Consider the following 24,970-nt stretch of genomic DNA (forward strand, 5'->3'; position numbering starts at 1 on the left):
GGGTCCGCGGCGTCATCTCTGGACCATACATAAATCGCTCATTAAAAGCAAAAGGGCCGCTTTACTGCCTTTTTTCAACCACATTCCTATGTAAAAAGGCATTCTCTACTCTTGTTTATACAAAAAACAAATACAGAAACAGATTACAAGTAGAATCTGATTTGAGATTACAGCTTAGTATCAACATCAACCCGAATAGCCGATTCAGTTGCAAAAAAGCAACACCAACCTTTACATTATTTTTTTCATGTTATTCATAATAAATAGTTATAATTACCTTCTGTATTTGTTTTTTTTTGTATCTGTAATAACTAAAATAAATACCTAATCCGTTTTTTTTTTGCTGTTTATTTTATTAAGGGAGTCCGTGAAAACTGTGCTTGATTTCCTAAGGGTCCGTGGACTGGAAAAGGCTGGGAGACGCTGTTCTATAGCATAGGGTTTAAAACTTACAATTCCAAATTATCTTGTCTCGTTGGATATACTATACTAATATTTACTACAGCAATGCGACCAATACTGTGACACATGCTACTATTCGTTGTAAAAGGATACAACCTTATATAAAAATCGGGTGTGGTAAGGAGACATACTTTTTCAAATCATTCTAACTTAGTCGTCAGGAGTAGCGGCGCATATGTGGCCGACCTCTAGTACAATTCACTACAATTCGAAAAAAAATAACTATTTTAGATTTGGTTGTATTATTGAGAATACAACGATTCTTAATTTATAACTAGCCCTACTTCTATGACCCCATAAAAATAGGTCTATTTTACTCGTAATTGTGGAGGAACCAATAATCGTTTTTCGAACCAATATCTACTTATTTGCCAGACATGATGAGTCACCTATCGAATATAAATCCTATAATGCCAATAATTGGTTCTTTAAAACTATTATGAGTAAGTACGATTATCAGTCGCAAATTTTATCAGTGATAACCAATAGGGCGAAGTGAAGTATGTAAGTGTTCGTCAGTATTGTTCGACAATCGTGACGTGCGACACTTTCGTTCCACGAGTTCTGTTTTCCCGCGCAGAAAAATGACTATTACAAAGTATTTTAAGAGACAATTTCAATTACGCAAATTCCGTTTAGAACATGATGTAATTTCAGACTTTTATATTAGTTCCTGTCAAAGAAACCGATCGATAGTACCTTTATTAATCCTAAGGATATTGATATTTGTAGGATGCTTGAGCACAGTGATAGCGTCCATAGTGCTTACAGTCAGGATAATGTCCTTCAAGTACTGGCTTATTTACCTAACTCATTGGGGAATTGTTATAAATACTATTGCGGCAGGATTTGGACTCGCTGTGTCTGTTAGAGCATTTATCAAGGGAACAATTGGTAAGTTTATTTAAACTAGTACCTACTTAGTGAATGTACAATCCACTTGTTACTATGGTTACTTAAAATAAAATATTCATATGTGTATTGGATTATTAGAGATTTATAACTAAAGCGATGTTAAAGACAATGAGTCAGGTCACAATCTGTTATAGACAAACGTATTCAGTACTACAATAAAATACCAAAACATGTTCCAAACTTTTTAGTTATTTCAACATGTTAAAATACTGTCATAAAATAAAATTAAACTTAAAGGATGTTAAGGAGACGCTGTAGAGGCTCGCACACACTTAGATTTTTTTCGCACACAGTTGACATTGCGAAATTTAAATACAATCGTAAATGACAAACCTTAGTTCAGTGCATGTCAACTAATGCTTAGTTATGTTAATAAATAATTCCGTAATAAAATTATTTTAATGTAACAATACTCAAGTCTTCCTGAATTTCGTGAAATAAAATATATTAAAATCAAAAAATGTTTTTACATAACTACCTTCTTCTGTTTCTGCTATTGAGGAATATATTAATTACCACTTTTACGGCATGACAATTGAACAGTATAGCAGCTGTATAAACAGATACATGCATTTATGTATATTTACAAATATGTATAATATTTATTACATCTTGACGTGTGTTTTTGACCAACGCAACAATAAGGGTTCATTTACATTTATAGGTACAGATATTGAACGTGTTAGACATGGGTTATGGCAGAGAAAATAATATAATTGTTATTATTTACATAGATACGTTAATAGACATTGTTAAATATATTATACATCGGTCATAATAAAGTTGAGTCTGATTACATATGAGACCAAACGCAAAAAATGTTATATTTACTTAAAGAAAAAAATTAATTATTTGAACTATTGGAATTATTATAGTATGCTTATTGAAATTAAATCATCAGTGTGTAAGTATATTTTCAACTGAAGTTTATCAAATTTTCGACATTTTACGTCTGAATTTCATAACATTTCATTTCAGAAGGCAGTCTTGGTTTGCCGTGGTACGTAAAAGCTTACTGGTTGTCGTTGAACATAGCAACGCCTATTGCTTTATTCATCACTATATTTTATTGGAGTTTACTAACTGGTCTCGGTAAGTATTTTGAACTTAAAGAAAACTTTAACTAAGTTGACTCAATATTACTTTAATAGTCACATTTTTTTTTCTAATTGGACCTTTTAATAATGCTTCAACAGCTGATAGAGTAAACACATCGTTTGTGTATACAATACACGTTTTGTTGTATTTTTAAGTCGTGTAACAAACGACTATAAAAACCACCTGAAGTTAAGTGGTTACCGCCAGTCATCACATCATCATCGAAATTTACAGACGGGGATGTCTCCGGAAGTCTTAATTGTGGTGGATCGCACTTGCTGCTCTAAGTCAGAATGCTCAATTGGTCTTCTAACTAAAACATAGATATCTTTATCAGTTTAACTTTTTTAATATCCATCTTCTTATATATAAAATTGTTCTATCACATATATAAAATTACTGTACCCCTCCGAAACGACTTTACCGATTTTCACCAAATTTTATATGCATGTTCAGTAGGAATCGGCTACCATCTATTTTTCATGCCCCTAAGTGATAAGGGTTGTTCACCCCTTACATATTTTTATTTATATGGCAACACAACGTTTGCCGGGTCAGCTAGTAACTATATAATAGTAATTAAATCTTAACAATATAATCCTGCAAGGATTCAAACCTAAACTACTTATTACTAACATATTACTTTCTTTCAGAACAGGATTTTGCCATCAACTTAACCCTGGATATATTCATCCACGCGGTGAATAGTGTCCTGATGCTGGCGCTGCTGCTGATTGCTCGCCACCCTATGTTCCTACTGCACTTCTATTTCTCAATAGGAATCGGAGTTATTTATCTCATCTTCACCCTCATCTACTACGCCGCTGGTGGCACCGATCCGTAAGTATAGCTTTGTCTTACCATAGCCGATCCAAGGTACATACCTAAACATTATCAACCTATTAATTCGTTAATGAGAATTACTTACTTTATTTTAAACGATATGATTTCGCAGTGAACGCTATCTAAGCGTGGATTGTTAGACCTTGCACTTTTGTAGAAAATAATTTATAGACTCTTCGTGCTTTTCTTATTAATGTAAAAACATATTACGAGAAAAGCACAGTAAGCCTAGCTACTCTACTCCACTCTACTATTTTTAAAGTCATTAAAGTGTGTCGTTAGAATGTAACGGCATTAAAAATCCAAAACCTACAAATCGAAAATACCCAAAAGCGATCTAAGTACATGCAAACTATACTTATCTGAAATAACTTTAACTTAATAGGTTTTTAATAACGTATTACGGTTTTCTGTTACAGATTTGGAGAGCACACGATCTATCCGATGATAGACTGGGAGTATCCGGGACAGACAATAGGAATAGTCTTACTATCGGCGCTTGGTATTGTGATATTACATGGGCTGATGGTAGGCCTTTCGGCTGCCAGAGACGCTCTGGGTAAACGGTGTAGGAAGGAAACCTCATACGGCATTGACGATGCCTATTATTAACAGTTCAGACTCATCTGTGTAATTTTTTAATTGTGATAATCTGGACTTTCCACGCATGTGAATCTTGTTATGTTACCGTATATTTTCAAAATGGTTTTATTAAGAGACATAGAACCGATTGTGATTCGTAATATGAAGGTGGAATGGAACTAAATGAACTTTGAGTTTTGTCACAGTGTTCGTGTATTTATTTAGCTTTGCGTGTCTTTTGTGGGAAACATAATGTGAACTATGAGCTCATAAGAGTTCATTTACATCAATGTCAGACACAAGCATTTATACTTTTCTAAACAATATAATTATATTAAATTTATTATATCTACAGTAACACTGGTTCGACTTCCAGCTGTGCCTAGCAAAATATTGTAAATAAAAAAACTGCTACATGCTACAGCCCTTATCCTGTTCCTACATTCAATCTATGTAGATATAAACGGACCTTAAACCTGAATCGCAATTAACTAAATACCTATTCTACGCCTTTTAATATGATTAATTTAATAAAGTGACGTCACTAGACTTATGAGCTCAAAACGCCTCTACCCCATATTGTGCCGTGCCTTTTCGGCGCCTAGTGAGGTTCGTTCAAGTGCATCAATTTAAACTTAATTTGAATTTTAATTGAAATTAACCTTTGTCATTTTGTGAGTGATCTCAATGAAAATAATAAATTGAATCAACGGCATGAATGTTAATTTATTCAATGATTAATTATCAAACCTGCATAAAGACATTGTAGTTACTGATATAGAGATATGTACTTGCTACGTAAATCCAACGTAATGCCATATATAATGCTGCATTATATACATATTGTTACATTTTCACTATATAAGTTTATTTCAATGCTGATTTACTTTAGCCTTACTATTAGTAAGGCGTTCAAAGTGTGTGTTAGCATGTCGACAGAACAAACATAGGACATACAGGTATGTGATCCTATCCATTTTTTAACTCACCTATGCTTACAGGTGACCCCTTAAAGCCCTCTCCGTTACATAGGACATGACACTTGCATTCGAGCCACGTACAAAAGTAGCGCCTAAAGGCAGAAGAATGATTATTTGTAAAACGAAAATAATCTGAATCTCTGAATATGATATCTGTTTTAAATATTTTTTATGCTTTTCTTTTCGCTAGCTCCAGTTAGCGGTATTGTAAGAGCGATTTGTTTTTATTATTAAGTTTATGCACAATATTACCCTTAGGGCATAGTAAAGAGACCTACTTAACAGATGGTATATAAATCTATTGCATTCTCCTCGCCTCGCCTTTAGTTTATTTGTATTATTTATTGTATTGTATTGTTTTTGTTTTCAAATGAATTATTATATAATTTGTTAACTTATTTATGTAGCGCTCTTTACTATATTGTGAATATTTTGCGTATTTACCTATATAATGAAATGGAATTCAATACATTTGTACCTATAAACCCACCAGCGAAATATATATTTCAGTTCGAGTTCCGCCTGAAAACATATTATTCATTTCTTTATTTATTATCATATATTTAGAATAAATTGTAACTTTGTTGTTGTATTAGATTATTTATCTATATTTCTGTATCCCTAAAAACCACAATAAAATAATTGTTACGAGCTTTTGCCCGCGGCTTCGCTCGCGTTACGAAGTAATATTTTCATCCCCTATTTTATCCCCTTGGGGGTAGAATTGATCAAAATCCTTTCTTAGCGGATGCCCACGTCATAACATCTACCTGTATGCCAAATTTCAACCCGATCCGTCCAGTGCTTTTGGGCTGGCTGTGCTTTTGGATAGATCAGTATGACAGTCAGTCACCTTTGAGTTATATATATTTAGATAACTGTTCCGGCTGCGATATTTTTTAAGAAAGTCATGCTGAAATTTATTTTAATATGTATCTACCTGTGTTACCTAGCTATCTTGTTACCTACACGGAACTACTATCTACATATTTTAGAATGTGTTAGTCTTAAAAATAGACAATTACGTAATCATGAACGATAAACTTTGTACTTATACTATATTTAATGCAAAAATCATATCCTTCTAACAAAACGTATCGAACCTCGAATCTGATAACTTGTCATATCTACCTACCTGCTAGCTATCACATACTGTGACTCAGCGAGAATTATATAATTATTTACAGAGTAGTGTTTCCACTTGTATTGATTTAGCCGAATCTATTCGACAACACTTACAGCTTAAGTGCCAAATATTAGGCAGCTGTTTGTTCGACAAAGCTACTTAGTGTACTAAGTGTACAACTTCGCGGTATGCGAGGTTGCAATCCTTATAAATGCCTTAAATAATCAAGCCTTGCAGCTTGCAGCTTCGTTAAGATTTACCTATCTGAGAGGATATTTTCAGAAGCTTATTTTTAGGGAGATAAGAGAAATGGTATATTGCCAATAAATGGTGAAAAAAATGTTTTCAGTCTTCCCAACTTTAACTATTTACCACATTTAAGTATTGTAAATATTGTTAAAATAAATTGTAAGGAATATATACTGTTTTTTATTACTTGGTATTCGGTATTCGGCCGCATTCCGAATATTAAAAAAGTAAGTGAATAAGCCGAATAGCGATTACGAGTTGAATATTCTTGGCATCTCTAGGTCAGAATAAAAATGAAATAAGTAAAAGAAATATAATACGTTTATGTATTGTAAGAGCCATGAACACAAGCACTCGGGCTGGTCATACCTTGAATATAGGTATATCCAAATTCATTATTTGAATAAGTACTACCAATCTGCCTGAACGGGATCGAAACTGGAACCCTCTCTCATAGAACCCTCTCATAGTACATTGGTACTACGTTTTTTGGTCTGGATTTATCTGAAACTTGTGAATTTTTGAATGTATGAAGTAATCATAGTGTAAGATAATTTTAAGGGAAATACAAATGTAGCAGTAATAAATAAAATAATGTGTACCTACTTATCTTGAATATTTTTTTCTTTTATATTAAATTTAATACTTTGATTTACGCACCAACCGCCACTTGCAAAACATTATTATATTTAGATTTATCAGTGAGAGATGTCTACAAGTAATACATCAGAGATATGATAAGCTCCAAATAGTATGAGATAATCATTATTTACCCTATCTAGTAAGTAGGTTCATAACTAAAGCAAAAATTCAAATTAAATTTGTATTCTCACAAATTACTATCGTCAAGTGTGTTAGCAATTATAGACTGAGCGTACTGTAAGTCAGTATCTACACTACTGCACCTATACGATAAGGGCCTGAAATGTCAGTTCAAGATAAAGAATTTGGCAGCTTTAAACGTATGAATCAGTCGATAAAGGGGCGTTATCGTATCGATTCATAGTAAGTGATAAAGCCCAACGCGACCATAGTATATCGTGTCGATCAGTAAACTATTATGGACGCTGTAAAGAGTTATTTTAAAAGTGAAACACGATGGGAAATGTTAGGGTTAGAACACACGAAGCCGCCAGATTTCTATCTGAGTGTTTGGCAAACGACTAGGTCGTCGGTACCGCTATTGATATGGCGGGCACTGCTGTTCCTGGCATCTCTTGGCATCATACTCACATCGTTTATAATGTACGCTGTCAGTGATATATCTATCGGTTTCTGGTTCATATACCTCACTCATTGGGGTCTCACGCTCAACGTATTCGCGACTGGGTTTGCGACTGTCGTGTCGGCTCGCTGTTATCTGTATGGACCTATAAGTAAGTTTCATATCATTATAATAATAGAGTTGTTAAAGAACCATGTTTACTAACCTAAAGCAGATATCCGTATGTGCTATGCTTGTTATAAATGTCAGTTAACTATTCTTTATATATCCGTTTTGTCTATATCTCAACAAATAGGGTCCAAAACTCTACTCTACTCTATACTCAATTATAATACAACTAAAGATGATGTGTTACTATATACCTTAATTATTCCTTACATACAAATACAATATTGTAAGTAGTTTAGTATTTATGAGGCAGAGTTGCCATTATAATATTATTTTACATTACACTGTTTATTTGTATAGTACTTCTTGCTATTGTTTTGTGGCAGGCGCTGAGTTCTGTCTACCGTGGTATGTGAAGACCTATTGGGTGTTCTCCAACGCCGCCGTGCCCATCGCCTTCCTTATCACTGTCTTCTACTGGACTGTACTCTATGGAGGTATAATTTTTATTTTAAAAAACAGATCTGCTCCGTGACCATCATCCATGCAACTGTGGAATATTGAATGCAAAGAAATGATAATCTAGCATTGAGAGGAGTCATTAAAATTTATCAGTTCCACGATTATATTAATTTAAAATATTTTCTTGGTTTTTTTATATTACTACTTATGTAATAAATTGCGGAACATTATGTTTGGTGTTTCGTAGCCATTTCGTAGCATCGCTGTTTAAAATGTAGCGCCTTATATTTAAAATTTTACTTTCGACAGTTTTACTTTAAGTTCTAAATTAGTCAAACTTTAAATTAAACGAAAATTTTAATTATTTTTTTTAATTCTTTGTAATTCATTGAGCAAACCTTTCAATAACATAAGCTTTTCATGAAACAAAGAGTTGAAAACAATATACTCAGTTCTCAATTTTGTAAATAAAGATATACAAAAAAATCTTCAAATTTTACAGGAAGGTCATTTCCGTGTGAAACATTTAGGCTTAAATAGAAAATGATTCATAATAGCTTAGTAATTTTAAACACTTACGGTTTAAAATACCACTTTGTAACTACCGTCGGTTGCTTCTGCTATAATAATTACTATCCGTCCAATTATATTTACGACAAAAAGTTGTAATACCAGTTTTAATTCATGATAATTTTAATTGTGATATAAGACATAATAAATGATAATTATATTTTTATTATATCCCCCACAATATTATGTGAAGGTGAATAGGTAATCAGTTTTAATGGAGACTTAAAACAAATAGGTTAAGTTCCAATTTATTTAAAATTACTTATCGAGATCTTTTACGTAAAAGTCATCGTACTCCATTACTAAACAATTAAAACAGATTCTCAGTTATCCGGCATTGAGTTTTTAAGTTTCCTCTAATTCGATAATTTCTCTAAGATAACGGTCTGCCTTATTGCTAGGTTTACGGTATGAATGTCCCTGTAGTACCAGGACAAAATAAATATATTTCATTGGACACGAAATGAAATGATCATTTCATTTCGTGTCGCTCACACAACACTTTACCTACCTTTTGACGGTTTCCCCCTAGTAAAAAAAAAAAGATTACGGTATGAAAGGGATATGTCTTCGTATGCCTTCCGTACTGCATTCTTTAAATCAAAACATAAAATGAAAATATAAAAATTGGTAGCGTGTTGTCTAGAACCTTGGGCTAATTCTAAAAACTGCGTACCGCTATCGGCTATTAAAATGATTTTACAAAAAACCTAAATATGTTTAAGTATTAATAAAGTTAATAATTATGACATACCAAAGAAGAACCATTTGGCAAATATACTTATATACTCTTGGAAAAGTAAGTATATGAATGCAGATTATAAAATTTAAATCTCGTTTTAATTTTATCCTTCCCGTGAAAACACACACATAAATCGCTGATACATTGGCAAAGATATCTATAATGGATAAGTATAAATGCATCTTCGTAATTAGACTCGCACACGAATAGAGGCGAAACTGAGTGAACTAACTCAGCAATCGCACAGCTATGGTTAAGCTATGTTGTTCAGCTATATAAGCGAGTGTAATACGTAAGAGCGCTCGCGCGACTACGTTGCAAGCATAGAACACCTATACTTATAAGTTGTAAGTGTACTGCAGCACCCCGGCAGGGTCGCGTACGGTCATTGCGCACGTCGGGCATCAATCTAGTAAGAAATAAACACTTCATTTCAAGTGGGTTGCATGGCCAAGATGTATAGACATCTTCGTAAATAGATTCGCACAGGAATAGAGCGAAACTAAGTGTACTACATTGTCAAAAACATTTTTTTTAAAAGATGTGTGTTATAGAGTTTCTTTCGCCGCTTCTTCTCCATAACGAAACACCTTGTGAAGTGGTGGTAGTTGTTTTGACATTCAAAAAGTGCTCTGTAAAGAACCTATTTTGAATAAAAAAAAATGATTTGATTTGATATGTTATGTTGTTCTGCTATATAAGCGAGTGCAGTACGTAAGACCGTACCCACGGCTACGTTGCAAGTGCGCTGCAGCGCCTCGGCAGGGTCGCGCGTGGTCATTGCGCGGCGGCTTTAATCTAGTATAATATACTAGATTAGTACTATATAGTATATACTATATATAGTATATACTAAAAAAAAATGATTGTACCTTTGAATGTATATATGTTTTTCTTATTATTTTTAATGGATTTATCGGTGGTAAGAATGCCGTACAAAAATATGTGACCAAAATGTACTCACTCGACCTGTACTTTCGAACTCTCACCTGCACTCAGTTGGACAGCTTACAAGTGACGGCATAGTGCTGAATCTTATTATTTTATGCTCTTATATCGTTCTAGATAGGTCACCTGGTGGTTCAAATGACCCATAACTTTTTCAACATGGGCCTGTAGTCTATTAGCTATATTAGCGAGTGCAGTACGCATGACCGCACGCACGGCTACGTTGCAAGTGCACTGCAGCGCCCCGACAAGGTACGCGTGGTCATTGCGCGGCGGCTGCAATCTAGTATATTATAGTACACACTTAATTTCAAATGGTTTGCATGCCCAAGATATCTTTACTAGATGCGTAGACATTAATGCATCTTCGTAATTAGACTCGCACAGGAGTAGAGGCGAAACTGAGTGAACTAACTCAGCAATCGCACAACTATGGTTAAGCTATGTTGTTCAGCTACATAAGCGAGTGCAGTACGTAAGACCGCACGCACGGCTACGTTGCAAGTGCACTGCAGCGCCCCGGCAGGGTCGCGTGCGATCATTGCGCACGTCAGGCTTCGATCTAATGAGAAATAAACACTTCATTTCAAGTGGGATGCATGCCCAAGATGCATAGACATTAAATCATCTTCGTAAATAGATTCGCACAGGAATAGAGGCGAAACTTAGTGAACTAACTCAGCAATCGCACAACTATGGTTATGGCTCATTTTCATTGGTAGATAACTCGGTCGATAAACAGCATGCGGGAAGTCCCCGAATACGGTGTAACAACTAGTGAAAGTGCGTCGTTAATATGTAGTCGATATACAGCAAGCGGCCTTAACAACCAATGAAATTCGTCGGTTGGTGTAAAGCAAGCATAGCGCGGGCTGCGGGGGCGTTTGACGTTGTGCGAGAGCAATACAGCTGATCGTTTTACTGATTTACAAATGCGGGCATGCGGGCGTCATCGACTAATGAAAACGGTTACCGCATGCGGAATATATGGCATGCTTCAACAGAAATCTCCCGTACCCTGCATGCGAGTCCCATCGACTTATGAAAACGGTTACCGCATTCGGGCACTACGGCATGCTTAAACAGAAATCTCCCGCACCCCAAAGACGGGCTCTAACGACCAATGAAAATGAGCCATTATTAAGCTATGTTGTTCAGCTATATTAGCGAGTGCAGTACGCAAAACCGCACGCACGGCTACGTTGCAAGAGCACTGCAGCGCCCCGGCAGGGTCGCGCGCGGTCATTGCGCGTCGGCTTCAATCTAGTTATTCCACTACTTGCGTACTTTAAGTATTTTTTGTCTTCAACATTAACCTTCACTATATATTCTGAGTCTCTTGACCTAGTATAAGTTGTTTGTTAGGATAAAAAAAAAAAGTGTGTGTGTGTCAGCTACGACGCACGATTGGAGTTTACTCCTTACGAATGATAATTATGATATATATCGAATAGAAAAAAGGGTAGGTAAATGAACGCATCTGCTAAAATGATAAGAGAAACAAACATATATCTGTAATTATTCGGATTATTTATATTACTTCAATAATGCGTATTACATAAAGTATGTTACAAAATAATATAAAATAGCGCCATCTAGTGGCAAGTTTTATAAATTGTAAGTTTGCAAGTTTATCAATCTATGTATTTTGGTTCCAAATATTATAATGGTAACTTAATATAATTGTTTATATTAAAGTAAATTTTAATATAATATAATTATTTATATTTAAAACAATGTTAAACGTTTTATAACTTAAAACTTCATAATTATAATTTCTTTGCCATCTATAAAATATCCTTGTTGCAATTTACGGATGAAATTTATATGAGACTCAATAAACATGTTATTATATGTAATTTGGATTGTTTCTGAATGTTTTATAATTCTAGAATTCATTTAAAACGTATTGCTAATTTTATATAACTTATTTTGAACATAATTCATTAGCAATAATTCTGTAATAAATATTAAATAATACTGTTTTGATTTTGCCCGTTTATCGTTGATAGATGGTGCTGATCAATAATGCATCCATTTTTATAAGTTAAATTAATATATCAGTAACTTACAAAAGCCTCTTTATGTTAAAAACTTATTTTGCTAATATTATATCTTATTCAATTGCTTACTGATTTTATATGTTACTCTTCTTTAAAAACGTTCATAAAAGATTGTTAATCATATTATGGCGCCAATGTTCATATTTTTCACAGTGTTTATAAATGATCAAACCTATAACTTAATTTATGCAAAAATGTAAACAAATTAGTTCATGACGTTTTAATGTTTTATATATTGCTAATTATTTTTATTGTAATAATTACTTTCATATGGGATTTGAACTTACTGTATTTTAAATTAATAAAAGTACTCTTGATTCATATTTTGGTTACCGTTACGCCTCAACTTTTCGTGTTACACTTGATTTTACTCCTCATAAAATTTCCGTACCGGGCCTTATAACTCAAATCGTTTCTTAAGGAGTAAACTCCAATAAATCATAAAAAAAGGATAATAAATCATGGATACAAATTTTTACAAACAAAAAATATAATTTTAATAAGTAATAAATAATTAATAAACAATTATAATTTAATCTGAATCTGGCATCTGCTTAAATATTGTTAAATTATAATAAAATAAACTTGTGATTAAATTACGTTGTTTTTATTAAGAATTTATATTTTTTATTTATAAAATTAATTTAGTAGTGTATCGTACCAAGCTTTATGCTAACGTAACACCCACTCATATTCCTGCTTACACACTTTTGCTCTACATACACAGGTTCAACTATTCTTATCTGAAGTGGTTCACAGATAGGTTATTACATCGAAAGTCAACATTGGAACAGCTCATACTATCACCTGTTATTAATAAATTATTATTAATCTATAGGTACGATGTTTTGATTGATGTTTCGATTTTTGGTAGATTTTCCAGATCCAAATAGTTAGAGTGAGTATAAATTAATAATGAGCACTACCTTCACCACCCTTCGAACTAGAACAGCAACACTAACACTGCTAATCTACAAAGACAAATAGATAAGGCTGCTGCTAAAGAGTTATTACATCAGGATACTCGTATAAGACAGTGAATAAGATAATAATTTGCCGTCGAACTTTATTTAATTAACATCTGTTTACGTTCGCAGCTGGTATCGAAGAAGAGGTTAATCATGCGCTGGACGTCGCCATCCACGGGATCAACAGCGTGGTCATGTTCCTCCTGCTGATATCCTCATCCCACGCATGCCGACTCCTACACTTCTACCAACCCATATGCTTCGCGTTCACCTACGTCGTGTTCGCAGTCATCTACTACCTCGCCGGAGGCCGAGACGCGTAAGGAAGTCCTAATTTATAAATACTGAAGGTTTATAAACACTAAGGCTTCCAATCTGAACAAAGACCTATGCGAGTAACAATACCATTGTATGTGATTCAAACACGAACATATCCGTTTAGATACGTATTTGATTTTGAATAGTACGATTATTTTTATAATAATGGTCGTATTTTAAAAATACTTGAACGTTCTTAAACAATAACTAACGACCCGCGTAGCACATTGCTGATCTACTTTGTATTTCGGGTTCGATTCCCTGCTAACTAACCTTTCCACAAAAGTACGTTGGGAATAGACACAAATAGGTAGTCAAAGTCAACTATCAATTTTAAAGTGATTTTACGATTATGTGTTCCGTTCAGATTATTAATATTAATTATTATTAATATATTTCTTTAATAAAACGTAGTGATAACAAAAAATACATTCAAATCAATAACATCAAACATAATGGAGTTTCCAATACCTACACTATAATCATAAAAATAATAGTCCATAAAAGAGTTCAATCTGATTTTAATTTAAAATTGCATTAATCTGAGAATTTATTAAAAAAACTGATTAGAAAATTTATATTTCAGCCTGAAGAATTTATCTAGTCAAATGTGTCTCATTTCAGGAAAGGCAATGCCTTTATATATCCAGTGCTGTACTGGGGTTTCCCGGGCCAGGCTATCGGCGTGGTGGTGCTGACAGGCCTTCTCCTCGTGGCACTCCACTTCACCACTGTGGGGCTGGCAGCCTCCCGCAACGCTGTTGCCACGCGGCTCCTCAGGCCCTCAGTCATAGTGCACGCTGACGAGGGCATAGCACTTCGAACTACGAACGTAGCGTAGCTTGTTAAGTAGGTAGTAAGTAGTGAGATAGTGTGGAGAGACTTTGACGGTAGTTCAAGTGTATTTGTAAATTAAATATCAATGGTGTGTGTGTGCAAGCATCGAAAATACTTACAATAAAGATATTGTTTTTTATAGAGCCAGTAAGTTTTCTTAACCCTGACTTGATATAAAATGTAACTGATTAAAGTAGTTATCTGCAATCTTTCCTGCAGGATACTTACATCTTTACATAATTGCAGAACAAAGCGCTTGGGGTATTTTTCTTAATACGGTATTTTTCTTAAAATTTTCTTTTACTGCTAATACACAGATGATTTTTGACGTAATTATGACTTGGAATATTTTAATTAAATGTTCTTATTTGTGTTAAATAATACTAAAAAGCCCTTTTAGAAATATAAATACTGAAACTGGGTGACTTATATTAATAAGTTTATAATAATTTATATTAATAACGTTATTAATAATTAATGTTATGGTTATAATATAGGTACTCCTTGGTTAGATTTTTTGTAATGTCAGCAAAAAGTGCTTTTTATAAATGTCAGCCTCTATATGCCAAATATTCTCAAGTAAATGTTTAGCATTATAATATAAGAAAATTTAGGCTTTAAGTATAAAAGCTCTAGATAGAGTAAAATACTTACTTTGTACTGCTTAAATAGTAAAATAAGAGAAACATGATATATGAAAGTATTTTCACGTAAGTTAATTATATATTTTACTTATAATTATAATTTCATGAAAAAAAATATATAAAGATACGTCATTGTTCCGTATTGTAACCTATAATAGGTACCTCCATATGCTTTAAGGTTTTTGTTTACTTTAAATTTAACTTCGCATTCTCATTCTGAGCTCACTGCATAAAAACATCTAACTAGTACTACATCTACTAGGTAGGTAAAAGAAGTAGATCTATAAGAAACGTTATTTTTTGCGCTGTTATATTCCACTTCAAAGAGATTACCACATGCATTAAGTAACACAACATCGTACGAGATGACATTAAAACTTAGTCCTCACGTAAAAGCTCTACTTTGAGGAGGTTAGTAAGCTGCGACGCCTTACTAAGCTCCATTAGATTGATTAGAACACTGTTTTTCGACTTCCTTTGTATGCGAAAATATTTCGCAGTACCCTATCACTTTGAAAAACACTAGGTTAGAGTACGATACAAGTACGAGTAAGTTATAACACATGCCATAAAACTTTAAGTTGAAATACATTTTAACAAGATAAAATCATACATGGTAAAATTAATTAGTGTCTAAAAAGAAAATAATCATTAGAATGTAGATCATAGAATTTTATTTTATGTACAACGTGCGCTATTACATAGACCATTATTGCATTAAGGGCTTAGGCGGACTATTTAAAACAAGAACAATTAACATCATTCGTTCTCAATATTTTTTATACGAACTGACAATTTGGGTCCTAACGCAACTTTACCAACACCAGCCTACCCATTCACGGCGGTCCATCGCAGTCAATGTTGCTTGACATTGAGACATGAATACCGTTTTGGTTCGCAAATCGACGGTTACATAAACGCGCATAGTTTACGCAAGTCTGGAGGCGCGCGGTCGCGTGGTTGCAGTCACTTCGCGTTGCTGCCGCCGCCGACCGCTCGCACGCTAGCCCTCACGACACCTCTGTTACGATCCTAAATTCGCTTATTAATCACAACGAGAAACGTAAACAACGATCAGTCCTCGCCAGTTAATAAGCCATTCTACTTCCACCTACCGCACAACGTGGACGTCATAATTTCAAACCGTTAAATTTATCCTCAATAATCCGCGGTTGTAATAGTTATTTTTTAAGAAACAGATAGAGCTGTGATAAGCTGATAATCTTTGATAAGGAATCGCTAGCTCTCGATGACATCTCCCACGTTTCCATAGTGCGCATTGTGTCTGTTATCATAAATTCGAATGATAAATAATTCCAGTATGGAATTCGTAGCGTTAAATATTTTCATATAAAAGTAAAATAACTCTTGCAAAGAATATTAATTGTGCATAGTAAATAAATAGTGAAGAAAATGGTGAAATGTTCTAGGAAGAGTGTTTCGCTGTCGGATTTGTGGGTTTCTTCAGATGAGAAGTTGAGTGACTTTTTCGTATCGTCATGGCAACGCGGAGAGTCGCCAGTGCCACTTTTGGTGGTGCGGCTGGCGCTGGCAACGCTGGCGGTGGGCATCTTCGTGTGGTCGCTGAGCTCCGGAGCCAGCCCCTACTGGCTGATCTACCTCACCAACTGGGGCCTCTTGCTGGTGGTCCTGACGACCCTCAGTAGCTTGCTCGTGTCGTTCATAGCGCTATGCAACAAATTACCTGGTTTGTATATTACTATGTAGCAATTTGCACTCGTAGACTCTAATTATCCGTAGATTACGCGTAGGTGATGCTTAGTAATTTACTGTGTACGCAAGTACCTTAAAATTAAAGGGTAATGTGATCGTAAAATTTAAATTTGATAAATTAAAATGTACGTCTTTAAACATTGCTGCTATGGAGATAATTAATACCTACACTAAAACTTACCTGGTGTGTTATTCCACGTAGTTTTACCCCAAAATATAGAACTACCTAGAGCTCCAGCAATTAAAAAAGTACAACATTTTAGTAGAAGAGTACTTTCTTCTTCACCTAATATAATAGAGTGGAGCAAATGAGATATGATGGGAAGAAGACTTTGATTCCTATATTACGTATTCCGATTAAATCCCTAGGGGCAGTAAACACATCTCTCATTAACTACAATGCAAGTTTCAACCTTTGATTGCAAAAAGGAATTGAAAAACCCGCGCACGGAAATCACTCGCGAGCGAACGTATCAGATAACACTAGTCTTGTTTCAAACTGGTTTACATTTCTATAAGCTGCATATTGCTAAATTATTGACACAATGTACATTTACGACATCAACAATCATGGCACCAACCATATTCAGTTTTTGACTTAGTCAACGGTCTATTAAACAATACTAAAATGTCTATCACTGTGGTAATAATGAATTATAAAAATTACATGAAATTTATCATAAAAATTGCTAAGAAGAGCATTTTATCTGGAAACCTACTAATATGGTATGTAAATGTTTTTATAACACATTCGATCGTCTCTAACTTTGTTATAAAGGATTTTAAAAAATACCTCATAAATATACCATAATATACCTACATATTTGCAATATAATTGTAATAGTACAACTTTATTATATGAAAACAGACGTTTTATGCCTTTGTTTATCTTTACATCATATAAAAGTTACTATCGTAGTTTGATTTCACCGCCTTTTTACTACTTTAATCCCTGTTGGGTATTACAAAGCAATTGGAATATATTATCTGCACGATGAGATGGGATACGAATAAATAGTTTTAGTCGAAGAAAATGAAAGAATACGTTTAACAAGATATATAATTCTCGAGTGTCTAAGACCCTTACGTTTCTTATCTCTATTTTTCCTGTAATACATGGTAATACTGAGCAGTTGTGAAGTGCTTTAATATGAAATTAAGCAATAGTGAGATGCTTTAATAGGGACTCGTTAGTATCATTGATTAATGGTTTGATTCATGCATATAATATGCATATGAGGTTATTTAAAGGTTTTCTCTAAGAAATAATTGTATTTCTCATGTTAAATGAATTGTATTCGAATGAGAAATAAATGTCTTAAACCATAAATAATTGCTGAGTGATAAAATAGACATTAATGTATTGTGTAATTTTAATGCTATCGGTATAACTGATCATTTTTTGTGTTCAATGAAGTGTATCATATAATATCATATCACAAGAATAATATATTAATAAGGATATATAAACGTTTTATATCGGTTATTAAAACATAAAGATGAGTCAGTTGAAAAAATATGCTATAGATATGTTATTAGTTGTATATTTGCCGGTAAGCGGTAAGTAGTTAGTAGTTTGTAATGCCAGTAAAATGTAAACTAAGGAATTCCGGTATCAATGTTACTGTACGTATACACAAAAAATATTAAACAGTATAAGTACAGGAAAGTCCAATAAAATGGCGGAATGTCAAGTTGATAAATAGTTCATAGGTAGGTAGTAGGTACCTCACGCGTGCGGTAAAACCCAATGACATTTTATAGTAGTATATCGATGGGTAAAACCCAAAATATAATTTGATTGAAACTGGCAACATATTTATTTCCTTTACCTGGAACTACAGGGACAAAAAACAAAAATAAAAAAATCTGGAATTTTTATGATATACCTATAGCGTGATCAACCACAGATTTTACTTACGTCATAATTAATAAATAACGCTTATCTACGATATGTGGTTGAAATCCCCTAATGCAATGAGTGCATTATTTATCTCAATTAGCAATGTTGTTAATTATAATTATTGTCGCTATAGATAGGCCTGTTATATTATCATATGAAAACAAAAAAATAACTGCCGTAAACCACATTTTTAATCGGATAGAAATAAGGAAAGCAGTAAAACCACAAATAAAAGTTCCTGTTGATGAAGAAACGTTTGTTTCAATCTTAGAATGAATTATTTTAACAACGTTAGCTATGTTAAGAAGTGTCACGTTAAGAAAATAATTATATACGAATAAATCAGAAATTATCGACAAAGTGTTCTATGATAGAAAAAATCACAGTATAACTTACAGTTATCGGAGTTACATCAATCATAATGCAATTAACAATTATAAATCATCAATAATATTTATTGACTACGCACAACATTTACGTTTTACCGGTTTTCTATAAACTATTTATAAATAATATGGTTTTATATCAACCACTTCCCGTTCTTTTGTTAGGTATTACTACTAATTTTTTCATAACTAAGTAATTTAAACATTAAGTCTCTTGTTTTTTATACTTATGAATAACTGTCCAACTTACAACGTTGGGCTAACGGGAATTTTGTATTTTACTCACGACGTTACAATATTCAAATAATGCTTTAAACCACTGCATAAAAATATAAAGATAAAATATAAATGTAGAGCAATGCGCTACTTAACGTTACAGGCTTTCTACAACATGTCGCAAGGTAATATAATTGCAGTAACGTTACATAATGCATCGACCTTAAGATTACCCTACAACTAAACAAGCCACACTACATACTAACGATGGGTATAAACAGAGATACCTCTATACGTATTTCATCAGGTTTGTTGTAGTTTGTCAATAGGCCTCCGTCGACATCTGCAAGCTTTCACAGTTTTGTAAGCGCAAACATTAATCGACCTCCACCTTCTATAACGACCATTAGGGCACATTGGTTCACCATATTGATCTGTCGTGTAATATTTCTGGTTTATCTTTACTTGGGTACATATTTAAACAAACGCTTTAAACGCTTTCTACACTCACAGCCCCACACTAGGATTCCCTGTGTAGTGAGTGGACACACACATAGACAAACACACAAACACCCAGACCCAGAAACAGAAATCTAAATTCATCCTTTGAGATATCTGTTTGGCCGGGGATCGAACCTGGGACCCTTTGCGCGTCAGACCAGTATGGTGGCCGCTCCGCCACGTGGGTCGTCGATATTTTAAAGATGTATTTAGAACTCATGCTACGAGTTTAATTAAACCGTTCCATTTTTGCAATTTAGGTACAAGTTCCACTGAAAAAGCCATTTCCTGTTTTACATTTTCAAGGTGAATATTTACTATCATAAATCGCTAAGCGAATATATACTATGAATGTAATAAGTAAATAAGAGCTGTACAATAAAATAGTAAGAAATGTAAATATCGTAGCAAACACAGGCACACGCTCGAATAGGTTTTTCGAGCGTGTGCCTGTGTTTGTTGTTTGTTGCCTGATTTGTTTTATTTTACCCATATATGCTCTGACTTTTCCGAAGTTATGTCTCGAATTTTTTCTCATTATGAAGCTCTTTTAACCCAATCAAATCCACATATTTTAAGTGAGAGTAAAGGAAAATTTATCACTAACTAGGCTCATAAATGCTTACCATCACTAAACTTTTTATAGTTTTTCCCACTTTGTTTAGGCCGTAATTAACAATTTATTTCAATAGTAAACAGATAAGCTTTCGAGTCTAAGATGTGAATTAAACTAAATTGAATTTTGTCTACCTTTACCTAAGGTCCATTTGCTTGGATGTTAGCAGTAGCACTAAGTGTGTGTATTTATGTATCTATACTCTTATCAAAAACCTATTCGATTAATTCTTCTAGGTTCATTAAACTCAGTATGATGCATGTGTAGGGTGAATTACGTAACAGATTCTCCTCGTGTTATTGAGATTATATATTGGCATTAAACTATAAATAGAAGAAGAATAGAAACTATAGAAGAACATAATAGACTATTGTGTTCGCACGATTGATACTAACGTCAATTATACGAGAATAGCGTAAAAACAATTAATATATCTACCTAGAACCTATATTTTACAATTAGGTTTCATAATCACATTACACGTTATAATCTCTCGATGTCTAGAATCTGAATTTTAACCTTCCTTCTTATAATCTAAATTATGAAACCTGCGATAATTTAATTAAGCGTAATTAAATACAATTTAACGTAATTATAAATATTTATCCACATACAAATTATACAGATATAACAATAACACGGAACAATTAAATTCTGCATAATAAATGGGCGTTCAGCACGAATTTTTAAAGAATACAATGTAGATGACTTTTTGATTACGCTTGTGAACTTGTCCTTCATCACCAAAAGTAAGACTAGAACTATGTTAAAATATTCGTATTGTTACGCTTACTGGCTCGCTTGCACATGACGCACAGCAGCTTGCGAAAGTCGAACCAATCGGCTTACATTATGACTTAATTATTTTTTGACTTTATTAATTGACTTACATATGAGGATTAAGAGGTCATCATCTTAGTTCACAGGGGCGACAACGCATTCGTGATCGGCTTCAGAACCCTTTCTCCTATTTAGAGTTGTAATGGGTATCCATGAGCATTGACCACCTAACTATACTGAACTATGTACCTAAGCTTTTACTGCTTAAATGTTAAAAGGTAGGACTTGTATAACATATCATAGACCTAATAAATGTAGATAAAGAAATAGACTTAATACTGTCATAACAACAGTAAATTTTTCCGGGCAGCATTGGGGAATATTGACTACCTACCTACCTTGACTATGAAAATAACGAATATCGGCTGACAAGCAAAAAAATGCGAAACTGTTTTATCTTAGTCTATTCATCTATACATAACTAGATTACCTACATAGATAATTGAAACTTAAGTAATTTACCAATGTGACTGTTTCAGATGTTGGTGAACTGCCATGGTACGTTAGCATGTACTGGATATTTTACAACATCGGTGTTCCCGTTGCCGTTATGATCACAGCTCTCTACTGGATTCTGCTTTATGACCCAGGTAAAATCTAGGAAAGAATTTTTATTTATACCCTATTCAGTTTCTCTCATTTAGACTAAAATTCTTACATGCGTTTTTTTTCAACCTTAACAGATGGCTTTAATAAAAATCGTATGGGTCGATAGAATATTGTTAAAATTTCTTGATATTTTTTTGTACATCCATAACAATTATAGAACAATAATTGTAAATTACTGTGAGTTACGTCACGGTGCTTGACAAAAACTGGTTTTATATCTATTAACGTATATTTCAACCATCAAGTCATCGGCCCGTGACGTGATGGTAATTCGGCAGATATCTTTCGAACGTCCTTGAAATGATTTTTTTGTTGTCTTTCTGCCCTTGGATATCTGCAATAAACCCTGGATAGAACTGAATTTCTAATTGCGCTCGGAAATAGTTGTTTAGCTATACATGAAATTTAAATTGGGCCTTTACTACTCTCTACAAACCAGAACACAGCAGGACTTGATAAATAGATACTGTAGTTATTAGGTAAGAATATGTTTTAATGGTGCTTCTAGAATTATATCATGAAAATCAGTATCACCTTCAAGATGTACTTAATTAAAAGTGTACGAGATCTAAAATATTTGACTTGGAACGCAAAACATTAGAATAATAAGAAAACTAATATTTTCTCATATGCTTTACAGACCCGCCAGAAGGTGAACCACAGCCTGATTTCTGGCTGGATCTGGCGACGCACGGCTTCAACTCGTGCATAGCTGTCGCCGAAGTCTTGATATCGCGCACGCCAGTCCGTTTTCTGCATGTGTACCAGCCGCTGGGCGTGGGATTGTGGTATGCTGCCTTCTCCGGCATTTACTACGCGGCTGGCGGCACCGACCGGTACGTTGTTGTATTAAGTACAATTATACTCTAATAGACGTACTTAGTAATACTTCGAACCGGATAGACAAGTGACTCATTAAAATTGTTCAATAATAGGTAATCATTTGTGGAACCGACACCTTCTTTGTTGGTTAATTATATTATGTAGAACACATAATATAATATCATTACATACGATGTACAATTGTACATATTATTGATAGGTAAACGAAGGTAGGTACATATTACAGTTCGCAGCTATTAGTTAAGCTCTTGAGAAAATTATCTATGTGTGGATAACAAAATCAATAGATGATTGAACATATTACGTACTACCTGTAACGCTATATAATTATTGATAATATGTATTTCAGTACCTTGTTGCTTTTAAAAATTGAACTATAAAGTATTTTTTAATTTCCAGTGAAGGCAACCCATTCATCTACGACATACTTGATTGGAGGCAAGCTCGCCATGCGGGGATTATCGTGGCAATCTCGGCGGCCGGCTTAATCATGCTTTACACATTGTTGTGGGGCTTTGCCCTTTGCAGGGACAAAGTGTCGGCCGCCTTCGTGCGCACAATTAGCCATGACTTACCCTCCACGCCACCTGATCCACATATGCATAGGATAGTATGACTTTACTCTTAAGAATCTATGCCAAATTAGAACGAAATAATGTAAATATGACTTATATAGCTTATAGCTTATTGGTAGGTTAAAATATTTAAAAACCTAGTAGGGACCAATTAAATCCAATACACTCAGGTGTGAATAGATGGCTAATATACCTTCTTAAAATAATATCATCAATTGACTACCTACATTAACAGTGTTAAGTTACCTATGACATACCTACATAAAACAATCTACATACTGTACCTTACTGTGTAAGAAAAACATGAGACATGTCTAGTATTATTATATTTAAGTCTTTGTTTGGAAAAAACATTTTAAAGCATTTCTCGAAAGAATTGGGCTTGATCATCATGTGACGTAATTAATTTATGCAATGAAGAGCTATTACAAAATTTGAGCAGAACAGTATTATACGATACCTACGTCTTGATCTTGCATAACGACTAATGACTATGTGTATGTATGTAATCGATAACGACACATCTCAGTTCAGGAAGAATTTTGTACTAGTAAATTCGAGCGCATTATTTAATAACGTCACTGGCGCTCTAACGGCTTAAGGGCTCGAACACAAAACTGCGATGCGACGCGATGCGAATTCGCAACGCAGAAAATTGCGATGCGAATTGCTGCGATGCGATATCGTGCGGCGTAGCGTCTCTCAGTGTGACCAACAACAACAACCACTGTGCGATGCGAATCAATTCGCAAGTTCTTGCGATGCGTCGAGGGAGCTCGCAGATTTTTGCGATGCGACGTCGCATCGCAGTTTTGTGTACGAACCCTAAGGGGTGAGGGGGGGCGGAAGGGGCGGTCCGCCCTGAGGCTGCGATCTTGGGGGGCCTCCAAACACAGTTACTAAAAAAAGTCGTCAAACCAAACAATTTATGAAATGCGTATCACTCAGAGAAAAAAAGACACCGAATCACAGGCGAATAATTCTATGACACATTTGTCATTTTCAAAAATCAAAGTTATTACACTTTTGGGGACCTCCATTCCACTTTCTGCTCCGGACCTCCGACGAACATAGTCCACCACTGCACTGGTGCATGAATTTTTTGACACTACATTTTTTACAAATATGTTTTGGCTGTACGAGTACCTACTCGCTATAGACAATTTTACGTTTGGCTAACAATAACTCTTGCTATAGGCTGACCGTTTCTCACTATAGTAAAAAATCCCCCGATTCTTACTAGATAAGACCTGAACAAACAGACAGCCATACGATTGCATACCTTAAAACCTTTATTTTGTATCGGGAGTTAGACTACTTTAACGACAAACCTGGTCCCCCAAAGCTCATCTGATCACAAAACTATACCACTACCACTACTTAATTTAAGCAATAGTGATAACAAATGTGGTAGACATATGTGCCAATGTACAAAAACCTACATAATACATAAAAAATAATAATATTAATGACTTTGTCGTTATTTTTCAAACCTTTCAAACAATTTCGCATTAGAATTTAGGTTGTTATGAAATTGCAATGGATTTTGAAAGGTTATTTAGAAATATTATACTGGCAATATTTTCCTGAATAGGTACAACAAATTA

General features: G+C 34.1%; 3 protein-coding genes across 4 annotated transcripts; all 3 read left to right on the top strand.

Annotated features, from left to right (window-relative positions):
* The first annotated feature begins 991 nt into the window (after positions 1 to 991).
* On the top strand, positions 992 to 5,683 carry LOC140751804 (protein rolling stone-like). Of its 2 annotated transcripts, XM_073085863.1 has the most exons (5): positions 997 to 1,109; positions 1,195 to 1,356; positions 2,356 to 2,469; positions 3,129 to 3,315; positions 3,738 to 5,683. In XM_073085863.1, exons 2-5 carry the CDS (start codon positions 1,242 to 1,244, stop codon positions 3,928 to 3,930), a joined length of 609 nt encoding a protein of 202 aa, XP_072941964.1. In that variant the 5' UTR covers positions 997 to 1,109; positions 1,195 to 1,241; the 3' UTR covers positions 3,931 to 5,683. The 2 variants fall into 2 exon arrangements, with proteins under 2 accessions (XP_072941956.1, XP_072941964.1); XM_073085855.1 differs by having other exon boundaries at positions 992 to 1,356.
* A 1,602-nt stretch (positions 5,684 to 7,285) lies between these two features.
* On the top strand, positions 7,286 to 14,624 carry LOC140748858 (protein rolling stone). Its single transcript, XM_073081729.1, has 4 exons — positions 7,286 to 7,631; positions 7,975 to 8,085; positions 13,471 to 13,660; positions 14,284 to 14,624. The coding sequence occupies exons 1-4, from the start codon at positions 7,316 to 7,318 to the stop codon at positions 14,498 to 14,500; spliced, it is 834 nt and encodes a 277-aa protein (XP_072937830.1). The 5' UTR covers positions 7,286 to 7,315; the 3' UTR covers positions 14,501 to 14,624.
* A 1,448-nt stretch (positions 14,625 to 16,072) lies between these two features.
* On the top strand, positions 16,073 to 23,463 carry LOC140751827 (protein rolling stone). The gene is made up of 4 exons (XM_073085895.1): positions 16,073 to 16,848; positions 21,816 to 21,926; positions 22,586 to 22,781; positions 23,188 to 23,463. The coding sequence occupies exons 1-4, from the start codon at positions 16,554 to 16,556 to the stop codon at positions 23,402 to 23,404; spliced, it is 819 nt and encodes a 272-aa protein (XP_072941996.1). The 5' UTR covers positions 16,073 to 16,553; the 3' UTR covers positions 23,405 to 23,463.
* The last annotated feature ends 1,507 nt before the right edge of the window (positions 23,464 to 24,970 follow it).

The sequence above is a fragment of the Epargyreus clarus genome, unplaced genomic scaffold (assembly GCF_041222505.1).
Source record: "Epargyreus clarus isolate Ecla_fem2 unplaced genomic scaffold, WU_Ecla_fem_2.2 ptg000003l, whole genome shotgun sequence".
NCBI classification, from domain to species: Eukaryota; Metazoa; Arthropoda; class Insecta; order Lepidoptera; family Hesperiidae; genus Epargyreus; species Epargyreus clarus.

Coding starts and splice junctions, on each gene's coding strand:
- LOC140748858 (XM_073081729.1), top strand. CDS start 7,316: ATGGACGCTGTAAAGAGTTATTTTAAAAGTGAAACACGATGGGAAATG. Junction 8,086..13,470: donor CTGGACTGTACTCTATGGAG/GTATAATTTTTA, acceptor TTACGTTCGCAG/CTGGTATCGAAGAAGAGGTT. Junction 13,661..14,283: donor CTCGCCGGAGGCCGAGACGC/GTAAGGAAGTCC, acceptor GTCTCATTTCAG/GAAAGGCAATGCCTTTATAT.
- LOC140751804 (XM_073085855.1), top strand. CDS start 1,047: ATGACTATTACAAAGTATTTTAAGAGACAATTTCAATTACGCAAATTC. Junction 1,357..2,355: donor ATTTATCAAGGGAACAATTG/GTAAGTTTATTT, acceptor ATTTCATTTCAG/AAGGCAGTCTTGGTTTGCCG. Junction 3,316..3,737: donor GCCGCTGGTGGCACCGATCC/GTAAGTATAGCT, acceptor TTTCTGTTACAG/ATTTGGAGAGCACACGATCT.
- LOC140751827 (XM_073085895.1), top strand. CDS start 16,554: ATGGTGAAATGTTCTAGGAAGAGTGTTTCGCTGTCGGATTTGTGGGTT. Junction 21,927..22,585: donor GATTCTGCTTTATGACCCAG/GTAAAATCTAGG, acceptor TATGCTTTACAG/ACCCGCCAGAAGGTGAACCA. Junction 22,782..23,187: donor GCGGCTGGCGGCACCGACCG/GTACGTTGTTGT, acceptor TTTAATTTCCAG/TGAAGGCAACCCATTCATCT.